This window comes from Ictidomys tridecemlineatus, chromosome 9 (genome assembly GCF_052094955.1).
Source record: "Ictidomys tridecemlineatus isolate mIctTri1 chromosome 9, mIctTri1.hap1, whole genome shotgun sequence".
Taxonomy (NCBI): Eukaryota; Metazoa; Chordata; class Mammalia; order Rodentia; family Sciuridae; genus Ictidomys; species Ictidomys tridecemlineatus.
In genome coordinates, this window is record NC_135485.1 from 35,848,915 (window position 1) to 35,873,166 (window position 24,252).

At 36.9% G+C, this 24,252-nt stretch overlaps 1 protein-coding gene across 1 annotated transcript in view; it reads right to left on the reverse strand.

Annotated features, from left to right (window-relative positions):
- The window catches only part of Gabra4 (gamma-aminobutyric acid type A receptor subunit alpha4), a 73,226-nt gene extending 49,910 nt beyond the window's left edge, over positions 1 to 23,316 (reverse strand). Inside the window, exons 1-7 of the mRNA XM_005319966.3 lie at positions 22,717 to 23,316; positions 22,209 to 22,327; positions 8,492 to 8,559; positions 7,252 to 7,472; positions 7,021 to 7,103; positions 4,165 to 4,308; positions 755 to 907 (exon numbers count right to left, since the gene is read on the reverse strand). Coding sequence (XP_005320023.1) covers positions 755 to 907; positions 4,165 to 4,308; positions 7,021 to 7,103; positions 7,252 to 7,472; positions 8,492 to 8,559; positions 22,209 to 22,327; positions 22,717 to 22,802 — 874 coding nt within the window. The 5' untranslated portion in view covers positions 22,803 to 23,316. The remainder of the gene's footprint in view (positions 1 to 754; positions 908 to 4,164; positions 4,309 to 7,020; positions 7,104 to 7,251; positions 7,473 to 8,491; positions 8,560 to 22,208; positions 22,328 to 22,716) is intronic.
- Positions 23,317 to 24,252: the final 936 nt, after the last annotated feature.

A 24,252-nucleotide genomic window follows, 5' to 3' on the forward strand; every position in this document is an offset into this window, starting at 1 on the left:
CTAAATGCTTTTGCTACTCACAATAAATACAGAAAGAATACAGAAAAATATAAATTAAACAGTAAATCATTTTATGATGTAAAAGCATGACTGATCTGTAAAAGATGTATTAACAAGTACAAAATCGTTTAAGCTCACATGTTCTGGACTTCATATTGTTAAGAATCCTATATGTAGGAAACCACAATTAAAAGAAAAAGAAAAAAATGTTGGTTCAGAAAAAATGTTATGTAGATAGAGTATAATAATGAGCTTATAAACTAAGCACATAATACCTTCCAATTCAATGAGTGTAAACCAATTGCATTTTGTTCCTCTTCATTAAAAGACAAGTTATTCTAAGGCTTTCATATTCATTCAGCCATGACTTTTATTTGTTTTATTTTAAGCTCTTAGTGCATTTCATTTTAACACCTAGATATAATTTTAATTCAATTACACAGCATTATGCTAGGAACCCAAGAATATCACCAAAAGTGAAATTATATGCAGTGCACAGTTGGTCTTCATTTGACTGATTCTCAACAAGGGAAATCCATTGTGGCCCCAGAGGAAGTGAAAGACTACTCATATCTCCTCAAGCATTATTATTTTGTATTGGCTAGATAAAAATAAAAGCTTATGTGATTCTGTATTCAGTAAAGTTTGATATATTTGTGTTTATCATTTTCTTAGACTATTATTCATATTTCTTATGAATCGTGATCATTATGTAATGTGGACAAAAAACATCCAAGAAATGAATTGCACTTACCAAATACAGTCCTCGCTGGAACTGATTCCTTGTTTATCCAGAAAGAAACTTGAGAAAGAATCACTGTCATAATGCATGGAATATAAGTCTGAATCATAAAATATCCCATCTTCCGTCTCAGGTGGAAATAAACTGTCATGACAATGTATTCACCTGCCAAGAAAACATGAAAAAAATGCATTATTGGTTCTGCAGTTAATTATTGAATGGCTTCATGATTGTATTTCAGACTAACACACAGTACTCTGAGCAAAGAAATTATCTTTTGTGCATAATACAAACAAGAAGTACAAAGTTTCCTCATGGCAGGAGGGTGGATGATATAGAAAACCATTATTCAGAAAAATACTTTATTTTGTGTAGCGACTAAGTAATTTACTAAATTGGGATATCATTTTTAAAAGTTTTTGCAATGCTTTCTATTTTGAAGACCTATTACTGCTAAAGCAATTAGTTTTCATTTTCACCATTTTTTGAGAGCAGAATTTAGAACTAATTTTTACAAAAATCACTAGGGAAAAAATGGAAACACACACACACACACACACACGAAAATATACAGCTTAATTTTGGACAGAAATGAAATATATAGATTTCATTCATATATAAAATATATAAATATATATACATATTCCATTTATATGTATCGTACACATATACACATACAAGCTAAGGGAAAGGCTGCCTTAATTTTAGGAAAGACCTGTATATCTAAATGTTATAAACAAAAATGTAAACAGACATGTATAGCATAGAGGCATAACCTAAAAAACTAGTAAGTGAAACATACCCTAACATTTCTGGTAGCTGTTGAGGAATATTTTTACCATCACGCCTGAAAGGACATATTAAGAAAGTTATTTAGGAAGCAGTAGCCTTATTCACAGACTGTGAAGCCCAAGGTTCAGAAATCTCACATCTCCAGATGTGTTTTAACCCCCCCTTGCAGATTAGAACATGAAGATCTTTCCAAAAAAATTTTGTTTCCTATAAGGATAAGTGGAAAGTGCCCTGACTGCATAGTTGTTTTTTTGTTTTTTTTTTTTTATTGGTTGTTCACAACATTACAAAGCTCTTGACATATCATATTGACTGAATAGTTTTTAAACCACCTTATTGAGGTATGATTGGAATGCAAAACTCTCTATATATTTAATGTATGTGATTGATTAGTTTGGAGATAAGTATTCATTCATAAAACCATCACCACAATCTTTCATAAAGCTATCCACTATCTCCAAAAGTTTCTTCCCATCATCTCATTCAATATTTTTTTGTGTGTGTGTGAAAAGAACTCTTTTATCTATTCTCTTTGCAAATTCTTAAGCATTCACTACAGTATTATTGATCGAAGGTACTAGGCTCTACAGGCAATCTCTAGGATTTATTATCTTGTACAATTGAAAGTTTGCCTCTTTGACATTCAGATTAGAACATAAATATCTATCAAAAGAGTTTTTCTCCTGGACAGACAAGGGGCAAAGTGCCATGATAGAAGGCTACTGTATAGTTTCATAATTGATGAGAAGAGGGTATCCCCTGAAATGATAGTCATGACAAGGGCTGGGAAGATAAAGTCATGGGAATTTTGTCTTTCCCCTCTAAGCCCTGGCAACCACCATTTCATTCCCTGCCTGTATGATTTTTAACTATTCTAGAGTCATCATGCCTTCACATGACTGATTTATTATCTTTTTTTCTTAAAACAAAACATACATTATCATTTCACAATCTTGTCCCAGATCTAACAATAACCACTCATTTTCTACTAATTCAAAAATTTTAAAAATATTTTTCACTTGTCAGCGGATCTTTTATTTATTTTATTTATTTATATGCAGTGCTGAGGATCGAACCCAGGGCCTCACACATGCCGAGCAAGCATTCTACCACTGGGTCACAACTCCTGCCCCTACTAATGCAATTTTAACATCCCGATCTGGCATTCAGAACATTTTGAGAAGGTTTTTGGAACTCAGAATGCCTGTGTTTGAATTTTGGTTTTGCCATTTAATAGCTGTATGACTCAAGCAAGTTACTTAAATACATTGTATTTACATATTCCTCATCAGTAAAATGAAGTTGGTGATAGTATTCATTTCATGGGGTGGCTATGAGAACTAAGTGAGTCAATACATGGAAAGAATTCATGATGAAGCCTATAAGAAGGTATCTGCTGAATGAATTTTAACTATTGCTATGGCCTGAATATTTAATCCCCAAAATTCTTATGTTAAAACCTAATTAATCATCAATGAGGAGATAATCACAGTGCAGTGCTTTGGGATCAGGAAGGTGGGGCCTCATGCAAGGGGTTATTACCCTTATAAAAGAAGTTCCTGGTGTGAGCCCCTGCTCTCTTCTATTCTATGAGCCAGGAAACAAGCTCTCACCTGACAGTGAATCTGATGGCACTTTAATCACACACTTCTCACCCTCCAGAATTGTGAGAAACAAATTTCTGCTCTTTATGGCTTCCAAGTTCATGACATTTTATTATAGCAGCACAAAAATGTACTAGACAAAAATGATAAAACATTTTCCCCTTTATATGTGTATGTATATAAGAAAGAGTTCTAGAAGAAGCAATAATTAGATCTTCCCCACTAAATATGATAAGAACTAAATCCTGCAATCTTTCCATTCATTTTCCAAAGACAAAGAATCATCAATAACAGACATCCATCCATTTGTAGGACAATTTTAGTTTCTTTTAATGTTTTGAAATTAAGATTTAGATTTTGGGGCTGGGGATGTGGCTCAAGCGGCAGCGCGCTCGCCTGGAATGCGTGCGGCCTGGGTTCCATCCTCAGCACCACATACCAACAAAGATGTTGTGTCCGCCGAGAACTAAAAAATAAAACATTAAAATTCTCTCTCTCTCTCTCTAAAAAGAAAGATCGATATCTCTCTCTCTCTCTCTCTCTCTCTCTCTCTCTCTCTCTGTCTCTCTCTCTCGTAAAAAAAAAAAAAATTCTCTCTTTAAAAAAAAAAAAAAGATTTAGATTTTGCTTTTCCTTTGGGGAAAAGGGGGGAAGGTGACATAATAAACTTGGGCAACATTAAAAAAAAGAGAGATTTTTGGAAAGCACCAAAACCAGAAGGATCAGACTGACTTATTGCCTCATGATTTTGTTGAAAATAGTTTTAATATACTTGATTACTGACTTCTGTTTCTGAATAAGAAAACCAACTCACTTCTCACATTTCACCAACTCAGAATTTATTTTAAACTGAAATAAGATGATAAATATAAATAAAGAAATTCTGAGCTATGGTTTATGCATCAACTCTATTTCTGGGAAATTTTTGTTGTTCTCATGAAAACACTAGATGTTTCAATGAAGCCAGGACAAAACTCTACTGCTGATGTTACATAGCATATTGGCTTTAACCATTAAACTTCTCACCTGTAATGGATTTGATAGTCTCACTTGATACAGTTTGCCCAATCAGATCATACTGAACTAAGCTGGAAGACTCCTTTGGCACTTCCACTGATTTCTCTGGACCTTTTGTCCATGTGTAAATCATCTCACTCTTCGGATATGCATCTGAATGAGAGCAGAGAATGTGGTTACTGTCAGGGTTCTCTTTTATGGGCATTGGTGGTCAACACTTAAAAACATGATATGTGTTCAAGAAAGATGGGGTAAATGAAAACAATGTTCTCTCAACTCGTTTTACTCAAACATGTTGCAATTTAGAAATCTATAGATATTAAACAAAAAGCATTACAAATCAGCAGGATTCACTGTTTTTGTGCCAAATAACTAGAGGAGGAAGAGATAAAAACTGAGGCTTCTACAAGGCCATATGCATTAAAACATTTGGATGTGATCCCAAGCTAATAAGATAAGCAGCTAAAGAGCAGATTATTAAACTCCCAATAGGGTACTGCCAAACCCCTGCATCTTGCACTTCTCTCTTCCAGTGCTTGATCAACACTGACTTCTTCCATTCTAATGCACCTCTGCCATTTTCAAATGTATCAGAAGCTTCCTCTAATAACACAACAACAAAACAAAAACAAATTCTACTGGTCAGGAGCTCACCAGGGGTCACCTCTTCTAGACTCTGCCTCTGGGTAATACCATGCTCTTTGGAAACCATTCTACAGTGACAACTGGCTATGCTGTTTGTAAAGCTCTCCGGGGAATATAATTACACAACCAGTTCCACTACCTTTAAACTCTTATAATCAGGACATTTCCCCTTCTATCTTCAACAAATTCTTCCCAGCAGCAATTTAAGCCCATTTTCTATTATTCGGTGCTCAGTGCAAATGGAGACCAGCTGCTTGCTTACCAGTCTACCCAGAACAGATAGCTTGGCTCACACACAAATAAGTTCAAAAGAACCAAAATGAATCATGTGCCATTCCCCACCACCACCACCCCAAACCTTCCTAAAATGGCTAGAACACAGGAGGTCTTGGGGAATTGTGTAATTCTACAAAGGGAGTCCATACCTAGACAGATTCTCCTTAAAAGCCATTTTGCAAAACATACTCCGAGGCTGTGGTATCATTTAGCATTATCCAGTAATATGTCAGCATTTATCTACTAAATACTCATGCTTTGTCAGATATTTAAAGCCCTATACATGATGTTCTACAGATGATGTTTTAAATCAGGTATTCTCTTAGCTATCCTACCTTACTAGAAGAGCCTTTTCCTTCCTGGTTTCTCTCTTTCCTCTGAATTATAAACATAGTTAAGTGCTCTTTTTCTCTTTCCAGAAAATGTAAGGCCTTAACTTGCTAAGTATGATGTGCCTCTTTTTTTTTTTTTTAATTCCCTGCCCCCAAACATCAACCACTAGTGTATGATTTCTTTAGTTTTATACAAAGCATGATTGATCACCAACTACATTCAGGTCACTCAGAAAAGTGCTTTATACAAGAACTAGAGGGGGTGGCAGATGGAAAATACTTCTTCTAAATAAAAAATAGCTTGTATAAAATTTAAATTATTATACTACAAAGGGATCTTAATTCCAACTATAGTGAGATCACCCTTTATGTGTATTTTTCTGTTTTTATCTTCTCTCATTAAATCATTGGTCAGTGAGCAAATGACTTTCTTTAGCTTCAAGTTAGCCCACTGAATATTGTGATTACCAGGGTTATAAAAAGAATGGTGACTGCCGATTCTCATTAAGTTAAGCAATGAGCAATGATAACAGCAGGCAAGTTTCACAATCAGTGCAACTAAGAGTCTGAAGCAATAGTAAAAGCCAGCATCTATTTTTGGTAGATTCTGATTGAATCAAATGTTTGAGGCAGACCTTAGAAGAGCAATCACATTTTGTTACCATCTCAGAGAAGGGAGCTCAAAGAAAGGAATCTTATATTCCTTCCTATCCATTCATCTCATCCTTTTGCCTTCATCTCTACAAAATTTCCCAGACACATCTATTTCACAGTCACTCCTCTAATACCATCCTAGCCTAATCCATCATCATTTTTGCTTGTATTAAAACAACATACTCCAACTCTCCTGCTTCCATTCCAGCATCTCTATAACCCATTCTCGGTAGGAGAACTAAAGTAAGAAATTATGAAATGTCAATCAAAGATTTACCCCTTTATAAATCTTTCAAAACTCCTGGCTCCAAGCTTTCAAATAGAATTCAAACTCCTTAATGTGGTCTAGAAGGCACTATAATCTCTGGACCACCCACCCCACCATCTCTACCCACCTCACCATCTCCACCCACCCCACCAACTCCACCCCAGCCCTGCCCTTGTATCTCCTATGATTCTTGTGTCCTGCTTCAGCCATTGATAGGGCTGCTTTTGTTTTAACTGATGTCATGCCAGGAAGTCATGAGTCTTCTTTGGGCTTTTACTAAGTCTGCTATAAACAACCTAACAACTCTGCCAATAACAGCAACTATTAAATTATAAAGAAAATCATTGGTACTTTCTATGTTATACCACCAACATGTAAAGTTCAGAGGTCCCTAACACTGACCACCAACCTATTAATTATGACTCAATCAATTAATCTATTCAAGTTATCTGTACAAGTAGGTTTTTGACCTGGGGAAAGAAAAGAGAAGTTTTAATTCTTTACATAAAATACCGGCTAACAGACTCCTAAAAATCAAAGCTTGCACAAATTTTTTTTTTCATGGATAATGATTTAAATGCTATATTATGAGAAGATCACAGGCATACATAAGCACACACACACACACACAAACACATATCAACTTGTGTGAGATAATCAGAAATTCAAACACTTTCATTTGTAACTTACAACTCCCGAATTTTAGAGGGCAAGCATGACCATCCATGGGAAAATCCACCAATCTCATGGGGCACTCCGCACTTATGGTGAGTCTATGATAGAAAAATGCAATTAAATAAAATCAACCCTTTATTAAAATTAATTCTATATATCTCTAAAATGAAAGAAAGAGGGGAAAAAAGGAAGAAAAGTAGGGAGAAAATAAAGGCTAAACGGAAGGAAAAAGAAAAAATTGATTACCTCATTGTATATAAAATAGTGCCATTTCTCATAATTCTAAAAAGCTTATTTGGAGCTGTCATATTATGTGCGACAGATTTCTTTCCATTCCTGAAGAAAGTATCAGGGGTCCATACTTTTGTTACCATCATATTGTTCAACCTCAGAATTTCAATGGGGCCATCATACTTTAGCCTTTTGTCAATCCACGTCTGCCTGAAGAACACATCCATTGTGTATTCCTGGGGAAATGAGTTTGTGACATCTTCAGATCACAGAGAGCTACACATGTACATACAGAAAAATGCATTAAGTTCTAGCCTCTTCCCACTCATAGAAAAGACTTTCCCAAATGAAATTAATAGAAGTAGAAATTATCTTAAATCAATAGAGTAAAAAGATTCTCAGTAATTACAGTATCTGATGTCCATCTGGCTCCCTTCGTCTTCTATGCTCATAGAAAATAAGTTACCACACATATTAATCATTTCATAATAATGACCATCTTTCAATAAAAATGCCAGCTCCAGGTAATTAGACTTGGGCTTCACTTTAGACCAGATAGCAAAAATCAGTTAATGGATAACAAATATCATTATATGATTAATCATAAGATGGTAGGCATTTTTAAGACAAAGCAAAATGGATAAATTGTGTTTTCATAAAGTTTATCACAATTTGTCAAATAACCCAACCATTTCAAATCATTCCAAGCACAGGGTCAGGAAAAAAAATGAAGGAGGTTCCTGTCTTGTTAAATAAATATATTTAATATAAAATAGCACAGTTGGATGAACAAATTCCTCCTGACCAATGCTCATATTCTAGCCTCTTTAGGCATGAGATTAAGGGAGAAAGAGAAGGGAAGAGTGGGCAGCAAGGAACTGCACATAAAATACCAAGTGCAATCAGGACTACAATATAGTGTATGCAATTAGCTCACACCCAAACTAATTATAACCTCTAATTTTCTCTTCCTCAATAGTTTTCTAAAGAGGAAAAAAAACTATATACAAAGTTGTACTTTGCAACTAGTAATAGGAAAGTTCTCTTGTTGAGAATGACTTTAAATCAATCAACACTCAAAAGTTGGAGCTGAAATGCAAATTCAGTGTCTTACTCTTTGTAAACTTTTAAGTTTAATTTGGTTATTCTTTGAATTTCTAACTTTGTGTGACTGACAATAAAATAAATTTTAATTGTCTCTTTTCTGGCATGTTTCTCCAAACCCCAAAAGGTACACTGCTTCCCAAATACCTACCATTTCAACATCAGATACAGGTCCAAAGCTGGTGACATATATGTCAGTTTTCACTTCCGTAACAGGACCTAGTAGGTATAAAGTAAATATGTGTGAAAAAAAAATAATTACCAATTTAACAGCTTAGCAGGGTTAGATAATTAAAGAGTAAATACAGGTATGATATATTTTTATAAGCATCTAAAATTTCCTGTGAGATAATGAATCTCTACTAAAGTAAACCAAATCAGAAAACAGTGTTTACTTAATGGGAAAAAAAGAAACCCCAATTACTTACCAAGACCTTGCTTCTTCAAAGACACATCACCCCTGGGCACTATTACAACAGGCAGTGCAAAGACACAAATGCTTTTAGCCTTTGTGATTTTTTTTTTTTTTATAATGCATCATCTGATTGGCCCCTAGAAAGAAGTGAGCTACTAAAAAGAGGAAACATGGCCACAAGAATGAAGAGGAGAAAAATTGTAGTGGCTGCAAAGAATGCATCTTTGGAAAGTTTAGGATACTGGTAAATAACTTTTAAAATGATTCAAGTCACCTTTAACAATAAGCACACCATTCGCTGGTGATTGGGATCAAAGACTAGATCTCCTATAAGTCACATGTATCCCTGCACTGCTTCCTATTCTCCATGTGATCTTAAGCAAGTTACTTAACTCCTCAATAGCTGGCACCACATGGATCAGGCAAGACTTAAAAGAGACCCAATGAAAGTGCTCAAATGAGATGCTGGTAACAGTGACTCTCTCGTGAAAATACTCTTTCCATATTAGTTTCTTCTTGCTCCTGATAATGGCTATTACTCAAATTCTTTCCTATGCCTTAGTAAAACTGGTTCATGAACAGTGTCTGGGCAGAAAGGCAAGGCCGTGCCAGGAGGGCAACATCACTGACAGATTTTAGCTGAGGAAACAGGGCCACAATCGGATTGGAAGCATAATGCTTAAAATCAGAAATTTTGGAGTTCAAATTGGGCTCTAACACCTTTGAATTATATGACCTTGGACCTCTTCACAGGTAAAGATTTTACCTCTATAGGTAAGATATCTTCATAGATAAGGATTTTAATGACCATTAGAAGTTTTAATTGAGATAACATATGTAAATTACTTTTCCCAGTTGCTAGAATATAATGTGTTCAATAATGATAGTTACTATTATGGATAATATATCATTTTATTATTAATATATAGAAATTGTTGCCCTCTTGAACATCATTTTCTTAAATGATGATTTTTAACATTGCATGGCCAGAAGCTAGATACTCCATAAGTGGAAATAATAACATCTGCTCTCAAGATGGAATATTTCCCTTGGATACAGGTTGGGAAATTGGATCTATGCCAAAATAAGGCAAAGAACAATTGGTATCATTAATGTCCTAGGTCTAAAGTTAGCCTCATAAAAATGAATCAAAATGTTTCTCACTGTAAAGGATGAAGATGGGCCACATACACAAAAAAAGATAGATTGAAGGAGACTGACAAAATTCTTTATTGAATAAGTATCCTAAGGGAAAAAAGCCTTTGTAAATATAGTGAGAGAAAAAGTGTAGATCATGCTGATTTTTCGTGAGTTTTACTTGTTAAAAATTACATCTTTGGACAGCAGAGAAGTTAATTAAATTTGTATTTGAATTAGAAATTGTACACAACAATAAAAATGGTAGTAATAAGCTCATTAAAGCCAAATAGGTAATTCAGGAAGCAAGTAATGTACGTTGAATGCTAGGATATAGTAATTTCACTTAAACAGTTTCAAAAGTTGGAGAGATCACTCTAATTCCTTAAAAACAACTGCAAAAGTGTTGAACAGCAGAAAGACCATGTCATTGCAGGGCAGGGTAAAGGGCAAGAGGTTTCAAACAATTAAGATTGATTATGTCCTGAAAATGGACTATTTGACAAGATTTCTGAGAAACCAAAAACTACATAAAAGATCAGTTTTAGTAGGTGTAAGGTGGGGCCTGACAATCTGCATCTCTAAGTTCCTAGGTAAGGTTGTTCAGTTTAACTCTAGTTTACAGATACTGTTCTGTTTTCTAGAATGATGTTTATAATACTGTATCCTATAACACATTAATATTATAGATATTTCCAAAAGAGTGAGGGAAGTCTAGGAGAATGAAAACTAGGTCAATATTTTTGTTATTAATTTGTTGTAAGGTGTGCATATGCAAATTCTTGTGGTTATAATCATTCCACGATACTAATGGGTATCTCCAAATTCTTATGTAACATGCTACTTTTTCAGTAGTTCTTGAAAAATATTTTGTGTTCAGAATTATAAACTTAGTGTTTGTTTGTGACATTATGCAGTATTTGCTTTATATGACTGCATGTATCTTTGAGACTGAGTGAGATCCAAAAAGCATATGATTAATAAAGGAAATTCATTTGGACACTGATTCAAAAAACAGGCCTAGCTATGTCAGGCCCGGACACTCTAATGATAAACAAGACTGATGAGTTCCCAGCCCTAAACACTTAACACACTACCAGGGAGGAGTCATGTATAAATAGTAAAGAAACAAGTAGCAAAATACTATTATTTCTAAGGGGAGAGTGGATAACAGGCTGGTGAGAGAGAGCCTGGGAAGACGACTATAGATTTGCCTACAGTGCTGCTTCTTCAAAGCAGTGAGTTTTAACCCAAGACTTATAGGATAAGCATGAGCCATTGGAAGAACTGAGAGAACTGGATCCAGGTGGAAAGACAGACAAGAAACAAAGCTAAGAGGTGGGAGAGGTCTTGGTGTATTCAAGGACAAGAAAAGAGGCCAGTGAGGCTGAAGCAAAGCAAAGAAGGAAAAGAATGATAAGAAATGAAAGCTACAAAGAGAGAATAAAAGCCCAGGTGCAGCAGATCAGCTACTCCTGAGCTCATACGAATGTCATAGTGAATGTTGTTAAAATTACATGAAGAGAACTTGCAGAAATGTCAGTGAAAGATGGGGTTGTTACAAGCTAAATTATGTTACTCTCATATTCACATGTTGAAGTCCTAACTCTCAGTTCCTTGAAATGTGACCATATTTGGAGATAAGGACTTTAAAGAGATAATTACATTAAAATTAGGTCACCAGGCTGGGCCCTAATCCAATCTGGCTGGTGTCTGGAAGACATGTAAAGACATAGGAAACAGATGCCACTTCTAAGGCAAGGAAAGAGGGTTTAGAAGCAAACAACCTTACTGCCTCCAGAACTGTGAAAAAGTAAACTTTCCATTGTTTAAGCCACTTAGTCTGTGGTATTGTGTCATGGTAGCCCTAGGAAAGGAATACAGAGGTTAATCTCTCCCCCTCTCCATGTTTTCTCCCTGGGTTTCTTCCTCTGATATCAGCTTAGCTCTCACTTTTCTTGTAGGCTATTATAAGAAGTTTCATTTCTATCCCATAATCACCGAGAGATCATGACTGAATTATATTTTTTACAAAATCATGCTGGCAGTTGAATGGTCAATAATTATAGAGCGGCAAGAGCAGAACAGCTCCTACTCTAGGCAAGTTGATAGATGATGGTGGCCTGGACAGGGAGGTGGCAATGGAGATAAAGAGTGAACAGATCCACAGAGCACCTCTATGGGCAACTGCTCACAGAGGATAAGGAATAGGATTTTTTCCCCCAAAGTGCAATAAGCAGAGAGATAACAATTATTATTCATTAAAGATCTATTATATGAATCTCTTCTCATATATTAATTTTTTAAATCCTCACAATATGCTTTACAGTGCTATTATCATAAGAATTCTTTGTATCTGGAAACTGAGCTCACAGAGGCTAAATACTGTATGCCAAAATCAGAATGCTAACTCTCTTGTATTAAACTCCTAAATGTGTTCTAGCTTTACAATATTATATTATGTCATAAAATAATAAACAATTATTCAAGTAAATGTGGAATTTTATATCTAGTCAATAATATGAAATACCTATAATTCCTGTTGTGTTCATGAGTAGCTTCTAAGCTACATTCCTGCAGTACCATTTTATGCCTTTACTTTATTCTCATTTCAGTCTGCTTGAGTCTGTCTGTCTACAGCAAAGGTGAAATCTCAATCCTTTATGAAGACCCAAACTAGCACAGTGCTTTGCACATACTAGGTGCTGAATAACTATGTGTTTCAATATGTTTCTAATATCATCTCAAGTAGTGATTTTAAAACCCTTCAAAAGGAAAAAATGAGATTCATTTGCTGCATCAGTTAAGCTAAAAATATTTCCAGATTAAAGCAGAAACTGTGTCTTATTTATATTTGTATTCTCTCCCAGAACCAATCAAAAGCCTTAAATGTAATAGGTTTCTGATAAATCAAGTGTCAATGAATAATGGTCGCTATGCAATTAAGAATAATTCTTAGAGACGCTTCCTCTAATACCACTGTTTAGGATGTTCAAATCAACCTTACTAAGAGCATAATTACATAGAAACCAAATAATTTTGAGCTTGGAAAGACTTCTTCCCATAATTTTAAATGCATTCGTGTAACATCAAAGACATCTTTTATTACAAAATCCTGCTTATTTTTTGATAATAAGGAAATTTTATTTTTCTTCTTTTTTTTTCTTTCTTGTTTTTCTGGAGGTTTTTTTGGGGGGGCGGGCTGGGGGCAGGAGGATTACTGTAATTCTCTAAGGGATTATAAGAAATTTTCTGTAAGGCAAGCAAGGTGGTCTTTAACAAGTCCAAGAAAGAGCCAAGACCAAGAGCAATTCAGGAAAATACTTCCACCTAATTAATGATTCTATCTTACTGGGAAAGAGTGAAGGTAATTAACAAAGTATCAGATAATTTTTCACTAGTTACTTTAGCAGTCACAGAGCTGGTTGAGGGTATCACTGCTTAATTTTTCTCCAAAAATGATTTCCAATTTGCTGTTACATCATGAGAAAGCCCTAAGGTGTTCTGCTCATCTTAAAACTAGTCAATCCTTGTTCTCTACATTGGCTCCCCAGCTATGCACCTAAGGGAAACAGTGCTGGAATTTTTAGCCATCCACATCATGTGTCCACCTAAATCCACTAGTGGTGTCTAAAATTCTAGAGATTTCAAAAACTTAAGAGGGAAAACAACAAAGAATCTTAAGTGAAATATATACCCAAATCACTAATTTTCCCTGTCATTTACAAAAATACAGGAATAAAGCTTTCCTGAATATTAAAAAAAAATAACAGATATCCATTAATATTGCTAAGAAAGCAGGAAAACATAGGTTTCTAGAAGTTTCTTTTACTTAGGAGACATTAAAGATTAATGCTTCTTTTATAATATTATCCTTCTATCAATGCTGGTCTATTCTGCAAATAATTAAAGCTATCAAATGAATAGGAAAAGCAACAATAAATTGTGCAAAAATATGAAGCCAAGCAATTCACTGAAAAAGAATATTCACTCATGGCCAGTAAAGACGAGAAAAAATATTCAACTACATTAGATCGTGACAAAACTCAGAAAAAAATAAGATCCCTGCAGGATAAAATTACCATGTCAAATATTCCATAGGAAACACATACACCCAAACATACACACTCTTCCCTGACATTAAAGGGTATTTGGATTCTGAATCTCATGTTCATTGTAAAAGGGACTTTCATCTTACAAACTCATCATGAAAAACAGTTTGGCATTATCTTTTCAAGTGAAACTCCCACTTACACGAAGACCTAGAAAAATCTATTCCTTGATATGTATGCAAAAGAAACTCTTGTACATTTACAGCAGGAAATTTGGACCAGAATATTCACAGCAATACAATCTTGGAAACAAGTAATAAGCCAACTGCCAAGCAGAGAAGATAAATAAGCTGGTTTCTATGCTATGGGAATATCACACAACAGTTAAAATGAACGATCTATAACAGCATGCAACAATAAGAATGAAGCTAAGCAATACATAATTAAGTCTAAAAAACATCAAAAGTTTAAATACAGACATTTCAAGGCAATTAAACATTTAAAATATACTTTCAAAAAAAGATAACTTTTTATAAATTGAAAATAAATTCAAAAAGTATTCAGAGTGGTGGTTAATTTGGGAGGGGAAGAGAGAAAGATAGCATGAAGGGAGCACATAGCAGAATAAAAGTTGTCAAGGTCCTACTCTGTGCTGGCTAATGGTTTAGTTGGTATGTTTACCATATTTTAATTAGTACATGGATGGGTGGGTAGATGTATAGATGGAGGAATGGAAAGAAGGTTATGTGTGAGCCAATAAAAATGTTTCATAAATCAAGGATATTTTAATCCAGAAATCAATTATATGCACCTGAGGCTTATTAGAATAAATATATCTGTAAAGGCCTGGTACAAAGCAGCAATGTTTAATGATAAACAAGTATTAGCTATGGTATTTTTTCTACCTGAAAAAAATCTAATAAGCCACGAAGTATTACCTAAATATCCACCAATTTACTAATATCCCACAATCTATATTTTGCAGTGCCTGTTTCAGGAAACACCAAATGCATCCTTCATATCCTTACTTTACAGAAAATGTAAACATATAATAGTACTATTGCGGTAGTCACCCTTTTGTCACCAGGACCAAAATACCTGACAAGAGCAATTTAGAGGAGGAAAGTTTATTTTGGCTTCTTCAGAGATTCAATACATGTTCAGTCAACTCCACTACTCTGGGCCCAAGGTAAGGCAGAAAATTATGGTGGAAGGACATGACAGAGAAAAGCTGTTCAGCTCATGGCTACTAGGAATCACTGAAATGAGAAGGGGAGAAAGGAGAAGGGGACACAGAGAAGATCGCCCCTTCCAGGGCATGCCCACAGTGATCCACCTCACCAGCCACACCCCATCTATGTAGAGATACCACCCAATCAGTCCATTCAAACTAGGATGGAGTGGTTTGTTTACAGCTCTCATAACGTAATCATTTTACCTCTGAATATTCCTGCATTAACACAGGAATAACATAACTGTTGTGTTTTGTTTGGTTTTGGTAAATTGAAAGAATAAGAAAGTCCAGTCTATCTTCTAAAGGGGATCTTTCTTTCAAATGTCCCTTCCCTCCACTCTAACATTAAATTATCCTCAACTAGATTATTCTCAGTAGTACACAAACAAGTTATGATATTTCTAACCTTAAAAAAGGTAACCCTCTGTGTCTCTTTCACATTTAAAGTTCTGAAAAAGAAAATCTGTACACACTGCCTCAACTTCTTCCCTCCCTATTTAACTTCATCATCAATTATATCCAGTTTTCATGCTTAAGGTGCACAAAAAATTCCTTTCATCAATACATACCATCAGTTCCCTCCACTTATAGTATTTTCCCTGCCAATTTTAAAAGTAATCATATTTCTCCCACTTTTAAAAAGCTCTCTGGATTCTGTCTCTTTACAACTACTATCCCATTTATCTACTTCCTGTACAAACACCCAGAAGAAAATTCCTCTCATTCTGTCTTGAATGTACCCAGACTTCTTCATTCACCATACTGCTAAAAACTGCTCTTGTCAAAATTATTGAATATATGCACATTGCAAAATCTATTGGTCAATTTTAGGTTCATATCTTTCCCTTCTTGAACTCTCAGAAGTGTTTAACTTAATTAAAATACTGGTTTTTTTCCTACTCATGCACACTCTGTTTTCCTGCTATCACACCTCACCAGCCATGCCTCCACAATCTTCCGGGAAAGAGATTCCTTTTCCCTTCTCTCTGCTTAGCATCAGAGCTCAATATTGGAGCCTCTTCTCTAACATCTGTAATCTCCCAGTGACCTCTCTGGTCTTATGATTTTAAATAACATGTATGTTGACATGCCCATCATCCCTAAATTCCAGGCTCATGACCACTTGATTCTAGTAGGCATCTCAAACTTAGGCACATAAAACAGTTCATCATACCCCAATCTGCTTCTGCTATAATTTAACAACTCCATTTTTACTGGGTGTTTAAGTCAAAAACTTTGGAGTCAGCCTTCACACCTTCCTTTCTGTCATATCCCACAGTCTAGCTGTCATCATTTGACTCTAACTTCAAAATATGGGCAGAAGCCAATCATTTCTTAGAAAATGACACACTTCTCCGCTGCCAGCTTGGACAAAATATCCATCCTCTTTTGCCTGGTTTATTGTGAAAAACCTCTGCATATCTGTCTTTGCCTCTGACTGACTGTTCTCAACACAGCAGTCAAGGTGAGTCTTTAGCGGAACTTGCCCCTGCTAAAATCCCTCAAGTCGTGACTGGTCTGACTCTGAGGAAAAGCAAAGTCCTCAGCATTCAAAGGTTTGCACAACCTTATGTCTTCATCACATAGACACCTTCTTTTTCCTTATCCCTGCAGCACAGGCATGCATGTTCGCACCTAGAATCTCATCTCTCCCCAAGACCCCACCCAAATGGGGCTTAAGCTCTTACTCACCTATGATCAGTGTTCAATAGCACCTTCCCGATGAACTCTCCCTAACTACGCCCAAGTTTAAACTGCAACCTCCTCCCCTGCTTTAATAGTCCACTCAATAGCAGTTCAGCAAATCTAGCACACTATAAACCATTTATCTCTGATGCTTCTTTTCCATTTCTTCCACTACAGTGTGAGTTCATGAGAGCAGAAAGTTGGGTAACCCTCCTTAACTTTAAAAAATATCATCCTCACCCATTTTCCCAAAATAGAAAACAAGCAATCTTTTAAAAAGTTTCCCTTTTGTATATCACCCCCCACATCAAATTTAACAGCAATTCTTCGTCCAATTAAACCTACCAAAAAAAAAAAAAAGCCTCAACTGATTCCACTTATCCACTTACACCCATTTTTACTACATCTATATTGTTTTTCCATGTAACCATCAACTTAATGGAGAGAACTCTAACCTGCCAAAAACAACAACAAAAAAACTTCTTCACTGGTTCTCTTGTTTCCATATTGCCCTGCCTCTTTTTCTTCATGTAGCAACTAGATGGATCATATTACTATCTAAGTAATAGCATGAAAATCTCTCCTCTTAAAGAATTCTAACAATTTTCAGGTTCACTGAGGAAATAATCTGTTTTTATACAGGATCCCCAAAGGTCTTGCATGACCTAGACTCTGTTCACCATCCCAAACTCATTCTATAAGACTTGCTCTCGCCTTCTGACTACAGGCAGAACAAACACCTTTCACTGTCTAAATGACAATTCTGTACAATATACCTTTGGACTTTGCACTGGCTTTTTATTTTTTATTTTTTCTGCCTGAAAATAACTTTTCTCCTACACTTTCCATGCCTGCCATGTGTAGGTCTTTCTTAATTTGAAAAACCTCCTTGACTACCATTTCTATCTAAAATAGATTCCCCCATCCAAATTCTTTTTCTCTCTCTTACATGCTATTAGCTTTTATCATAGCATTTTCATTTAATTATTTTGTTATTTGCTTCTTTGCTATTTTTATTTCTCTCCATAAAGACTATGAGGGCCAATGCTGGATCAGAACCATATCTTCACAGCCTTGCATTATTCTGACACAGAGTAATTTCTCAATGCACATAAATAGATGAATAGATAAATGAATGAATAAATGAATGTAACAAATCAAAAGAGAATGAAGCTTTACATTTCTATCACTGTGTGGAGTTGAAATGTATTTTACATCCATGTATTTTAAAAAATGTGTTCTCTGTTGACATTCAATTAATAAAGCTAGTACACAGGAACTCACTTTGAGATATAAATCATTTGAAAGCATTTCTTGGAAAACTTGTTTTTTGTGAGACAATATTTCAATTAACCTCAATGAATAAAAGTTTCTGCATTCATTTTTTTCCATTTTAAATGTTATAAAATGTTTAGAATCAAAGTTCTTATTTCAGTAGTATACTCCTGAAATCCTAGCTATTCCAGAGGTTGAGACAAGAGGAGTTCAAATTTAAGGTCTGTCTTGGCAACTTAGCAAGTCTCTGTCTCAAAGAAAAAAAAAAAAAAAGGACTAGGGATACAGCTCGGTGGTATAGTGTCCCTGGGCTCAATTCCCAGTACCAGGAAGAACTGAGTTTCATTTCACTCCTTTGGGGGAAATATAGTTTTGTTTATCTCAAGAATTTATGTAACTGAGTAACAAGAAGGCATTTTGGGGACAATTCAATTAATGATATATAGGATTATGCAAAAAGCCTCAGAGGTGGACCTAGCAATAGACCAGCTGCCTAAGGGCTTAAAGTTGGATTGGATTTTGTGACCTCATCTATTACTCACTGTAGAGTTCTTGGGAAATTCTACCTTCTTCTCTAAGAGATTAATGAGGCTTTCCCTACTTCTCTTTGTCTATGTGATAATCTTAGTAAATACTGTATATAAAAATGTTTTCAAAACTGTAAAGGACACCACTAATGTGCAGTCAAGTCCTACTATGTTATGAGCAACCTTGCATAATTGAGTTAGGGCAAGATTCCCAAATTATCTGCCAGTGGTTAGTAACCTAGCTATGCATTTTTAAAAAGGCAGATAACAGTTTTGAAAGTGGACCAGAACAAAGAGGAATGATCCTCTAGCTTCTCTGTGGAAGGGTTCTCTTGTGCGTCACTTCTAAGCAGGTCCAAGCTACTTCAGCATGATAGCAACTGATTCATCAGAGGTTGAAAGAGCTATGTCCCTTCTGAAGTCCCATTCCAGCTTCTCTCAACATGCCTCCTTCCTTCTCTTCTCACCTTTTCCCCTTTTCTTCCCCAAAGGGAGAATGTGGAGACAAGGGAGAAGAGATCCTGGAGGGATGAAAAGAAGAGAACCATTTCAGCTCCTTTTATTTCCCCACTGCAAGCTGTGCTGCTGAGTTAAAAATATGTAATTTAGTTTCCAAATCTATTTCAACCCCTGCCTGGCCTACTGAGCAATCACAAACCATCCAATTTCAATTCAAATCTTTGCTTTTAGCTTTATTTTAAATGGAACACAGCAAAGTTGTATAAACAGATAAAAAGTAAATGTTCCACAAAGAGCAGAAGTAGGATTAAAGGAACCAGGAAGTCGATCCATATTTATAGTGTACCAGTCAAAATCTGAATTGTTTTCATCTTATTTATAAAATGTCAAACTTTCCACAAAGTATAAAATGTCATAGAAGGGATCAAACTTCTAGCATCCAGAGTCTGTGCTAACAACAAGTTTTCTTATTATTTTCAGTTGGTGCACATTTACAATTTCATGTAAACAGATAACACATTTTCTGCAGGTGATAATTACTATTCATCTGTCACATTTGGAATAGTACACATTTAGAAAATGACCCATTTCTTAAAAAAAAATGAATCACATCTACCACAAATATTTATGAGCAGAGTACAAGGAAAAAAAAAAGCCTAACATTGTACTTTGTAGTAAATTCTTAATCATTAATTAACTGCTAACCATTAAAGTGAGGAGAATTCAGCCCCTTCCCACAATGCTTTGAAAGTATGCCCAGGTGAATAATGCAGATCACTTGGCAATGAGAAGTAAGATGAGTAATTTAGCAGTATTGTAGTTAACCAAAATCCAGGATTGGCTTACACAGATTGTTTTCACTCATTATCAATATAGTGTTACAGGAGAGAGTACATGGTCAAAAAGAAAAAATAAAATCCATATACAATGGATACCTTCTCCCTTTTGAATTGCAACTTGCTTTATAACCAATTAGACAGATATTATTTTAACTTTCAACCTATAATAATAAAACCATATAGTTCCAGTTATGGCTTTTCACTTTCATTTATGTTCAGGTACATCAGTTCTCTGATGCATATTTAAACTATATACTAGTTGATGCTTTTGTTAATTAATTTATTTTTTTTACTTGAAATGTCATGTTTAAAACTTACCCTTTCTGGGCAGATAAATCCTCTCTTATTGGTATAATATAGTTTTAAATGGCACCACATCATCTGAAACATTCTCCACAAAACTATTTTTGATCTAAAATGATAATTTCCCAGTCACTTATGAAAGATCATGCCTTGACAAATGATTCACTTCTCTAATGAAGCCTCTTTTCAGATTTGCATGAAGGCAAATGCAGTGTGGGCAACCTATCCCTGGAGTAGCAATGGGAAAAGAACCAGAAAAAAAACTCCCATCCTTTTCATCCATCTTTATCACTGTCTACACACAAATACTGAATTAATGCCTTCAGTGGCTTCCCATGACTTTCTCAATAAAATACACACACACACATACACACACACAAAAAAAAATCATTTGGAATTCAGAAGACCTGATCCAAGCCTATCATTAATATGCTATGTGTCCTTGTCTAAATCCTTTCTTGTCCTCGTTGCCTCATTTGTTAAATGAGAAGAATGACCTTAGACAGATTTCAAAGAATCATCAACTCTACTCCATCCAACTACATTATCTCCAACAACTCTTTCTAACCTGGGATCACACTCATCCTCCCTCATATCTAATGCTGTCCACTCCCCACTCTTTTGCCTTCTCTATTCTCCCACCATCTCTCTCTTATATAGCCTCAATAGGAAGCATTAGATTCCTCCATGTTTCTAATATTATGTGATATTGATCACATCTCATTGTACATAATACCATCCCAATCTACATGGTTTATTTTTTAAATACACAATCAATCATGGTTCATATTCTGTCCCTGACATTTACTAACTGTGAGCTTGAAGCAGTTACTTAATTTTTCAAGCCTCAGTTTCTTCATCTGTAAAAAAAAGGATAAAGTTAGGGTTTGCTCTTGGGGCTGTTGTGAGGCATAAAGAAATACCTGTAAAAATGCATGGTCTACATGAAAATTTTATATAATGAATACAAAATTAGTGGATGTTATTATTGGTACTATTATTACTGCTAAAAGAATGTAAGCTCCTTCAAACTAGTGTTTATTTCTTATTCAATTCATTTGCTGAAGGGTAATTAGAACAGTAGAAAGAACAGGGACTTTGCTATTAGAAGAGGTGGGCCGACCTGGTGAGTGGGATCCTAGGAAGTCACTTATCTTCATGGAACTGGACTGAGAAGCTGTTTGAAGCTACAGCACAGAGCTTGCCACATAGGTTCTTATTATATATGCAAAGAAAATATGAATAGGAGAGCAACAGTACTGTTAATGGCTGATTATCTGTTAGGCTATATATGTATATGGTTGAAAGAAGAAATAAAGCTGAACACTACTGACTCCATCATCTTAGCAGGGAAGCAAATGCCACCTTCCTAAAGAAAGTAAAATGAAGAGAAAAGGAATGGATTGAGTTCCCTAGCAAAGCAGTCAGCTTCGTGCCCCAGATTCATGCCCTAGGTAGAACACAGGCCGAGCTTTTGGCAGAGAAAGGGACACGTGGGAGGACAAGGGACTTCAGATCAGCTGCCTCCAGTGGAACCTGCTCTGGGCCAAGTAACCAGTTTGAGGGAAACTCAGTTCACAGGGAGCAGGGCAGTCTCAGCTAAGCTCTCAAATAAATCTGTTGTTGACTCTCCTCTCTCCCCAACCATCCCTACCCTGCTGTCAGGTCGGTAGGTAATTAGTGTGGAGGAGAGGCAAAGCTTCTGAGGGGGCAGGGAGATGGGAAAGTACTGGTGGGGGCGGTCTTCTTGTCATAGGTCTCACCAAGAGAGGAGAGGAAGAGAGAGGGAAAACTGGCGGAGGGAGGGTAGGGGGAAGAGGGCCAGAAAGAGAATTTTTTCATTTTTGCACACAGGGCATACTTAATGATTTTTCCACAGACAGACAGACCGATTAGGAAGGGACAGACAGAACACACTTGTGCATCTAAAATAGTTCATACCCCCAAATCCAGGACGCAGCCTGTTGTCATAACCATCGAGCAAACTGTCCAGGATGCGGGTAAAATTTTCCGGGCACAATTTCTCCTCCTTTTGGTTCTGTCCTGGGGATTCGTTTAAACTGCAAGAGCCAAAAAAACGGGGGTGGAAAGGATTATTTTAAGAATGCAACTGAGAACAGGTGGAAACAGGTTTGCCTTCTAGGGAAATAGTCGCTTGCCCCAAGCTAGAGACAGGGTTGGGGGTTGGAATACAGGAAGACCAAAATGGTCAGAAAAGCGCACCCCTTGCCCCTGGCAGCCCGAACCCCTGTACCCACATTCTTTTTGCACCAGGAGCCCCTGGTCCTCTCTGCATCTACGCGGTCACAGAAAAGCTTGGCTTCAGCCCACGATATTACAGTAAAGCAGGTCCATTTCGCTCAGAGAGGGGTGGGCGGACAGAGAGGGCCAAGAGCTACCCACTTCTCTCCTTTCCCCCCGCGCCCCCCAAGGACCCCAGAGAACTCACCAAACAGCCTGGCACAGGAAGTGCAGGAGGGCGAAACTGAACCCGGAGCACAGCGCAATCGCGGGTACCTTCTTGGCAGAAACCATCTTTGCAACATGCCATACTTTAAGCCTGTTCACGTTTCCAGGCTCTCAAGATGCCCTGAGCAGGGTGCGAGGAGAGGGCAGAGTGGCTCCTGCGGCGTGCGCACACTCGCGCTCACACTCGCCCGCGCTCACACTCGCCCGCGCTCCGCCAGCCCGAGCCGCGGTGGGCGTGTGTGTGCACGCGGGCCAGGGGAGGCGGAACCTGCCTTTCCTCGCCCCCTCCTTTCCTCGCTCAGCGTTCAATGTGTATGTAGAGCTATGTATACCGCTCCTCGCCCTCTGGTGCCGGCACATCAAGGTACAGGGGTTAACTTGGACGCGTCAGCGACGCAAAGCCAGGCAAGTTTGTTCCAACCTGTAACTCTGGGGACGGGGACCTAGGTCCTTCGCCCCTCTCCAGGTCTGCAAGCCCTCAATCCAATGTATCTCCGCCCACAGCGGAGCTGGGCTTCCTCTTCTCCCTCCTGGTCCTCCTCTCTTCCGCCGGGATTTGGATCTAACCAATGAAGCTCCTCTCTATTAGGTTGTGCGAGGACCTGTTTGTACCCATTGTCAGTGCTGGAGGTGGAGAAAGGGCGGGATGACAGGGTTTGCTGGGCGTAGGGGTAGGAGGCGGCGGTGAGTGAGGAAAGGGGATCTGGTCTGGGCAGATATAATCTTTGGGACCCTCCCGTTGAGCAGCTAGCGGTAGGAGGAATGTCAGTGGTGACAAAAGGAAGAAGAGATTCCTCCTGATAATAGCGGTTTCAACTACCTGGGCGGACTCTCGCCAAACTTAAGAAGTGGACCCCCTGTTTATTTGTCAAGCTATTGCTTTAAAAATGCCAAATGTGCTTACTCTGCCAGCGCCCACCGACACACGCACGGCCTCCACTTTGCTGTTCCATCCTTTTCTGGAGGGGAGGAGAGACAAGCGACTTCGGGACAAAATCACTTTTACTTATTGCAACACTTCAGAATGGAGCTGTCGGATTTCCAGAGATTGATGGCTTTAGGAAGGAAGAAAGGGGAAAGATAGCTGGGAAGAGGAGAGGAGGAAGAAAGAAAAAAAAATGCTTCAGTCTATGTGAGGTTTTTTTTTTTTTTTGCGGGGGGGAAAGGGGGACAGAAAGAAATAAAAATGAAGGGGAGCAAGTTAGTTCATTTATGACTTGAAAGGGAAAACTAAGCACTATATACTTTTACTGTTCTATTGAATAAAAATGAGTACTTCCATCAGATCTTTTAAAAACAATTATTGGTTTCAAGGGAGAAAGTGTCTTTCACATTAATTCTGCTGCATGTGTGGAAATGTGCATATAATGGATCAATGATGTTAAGCCTTGGAATGAGAAATCAATTTTTATATTTTGGTTAGAATTTTAATGATTTGTTTAAATTTTGATGAGTAGTGGGCAATATAAAACATTATATTAGGACTGGACATGGTGGCCCATGCCTGTAATCCCAG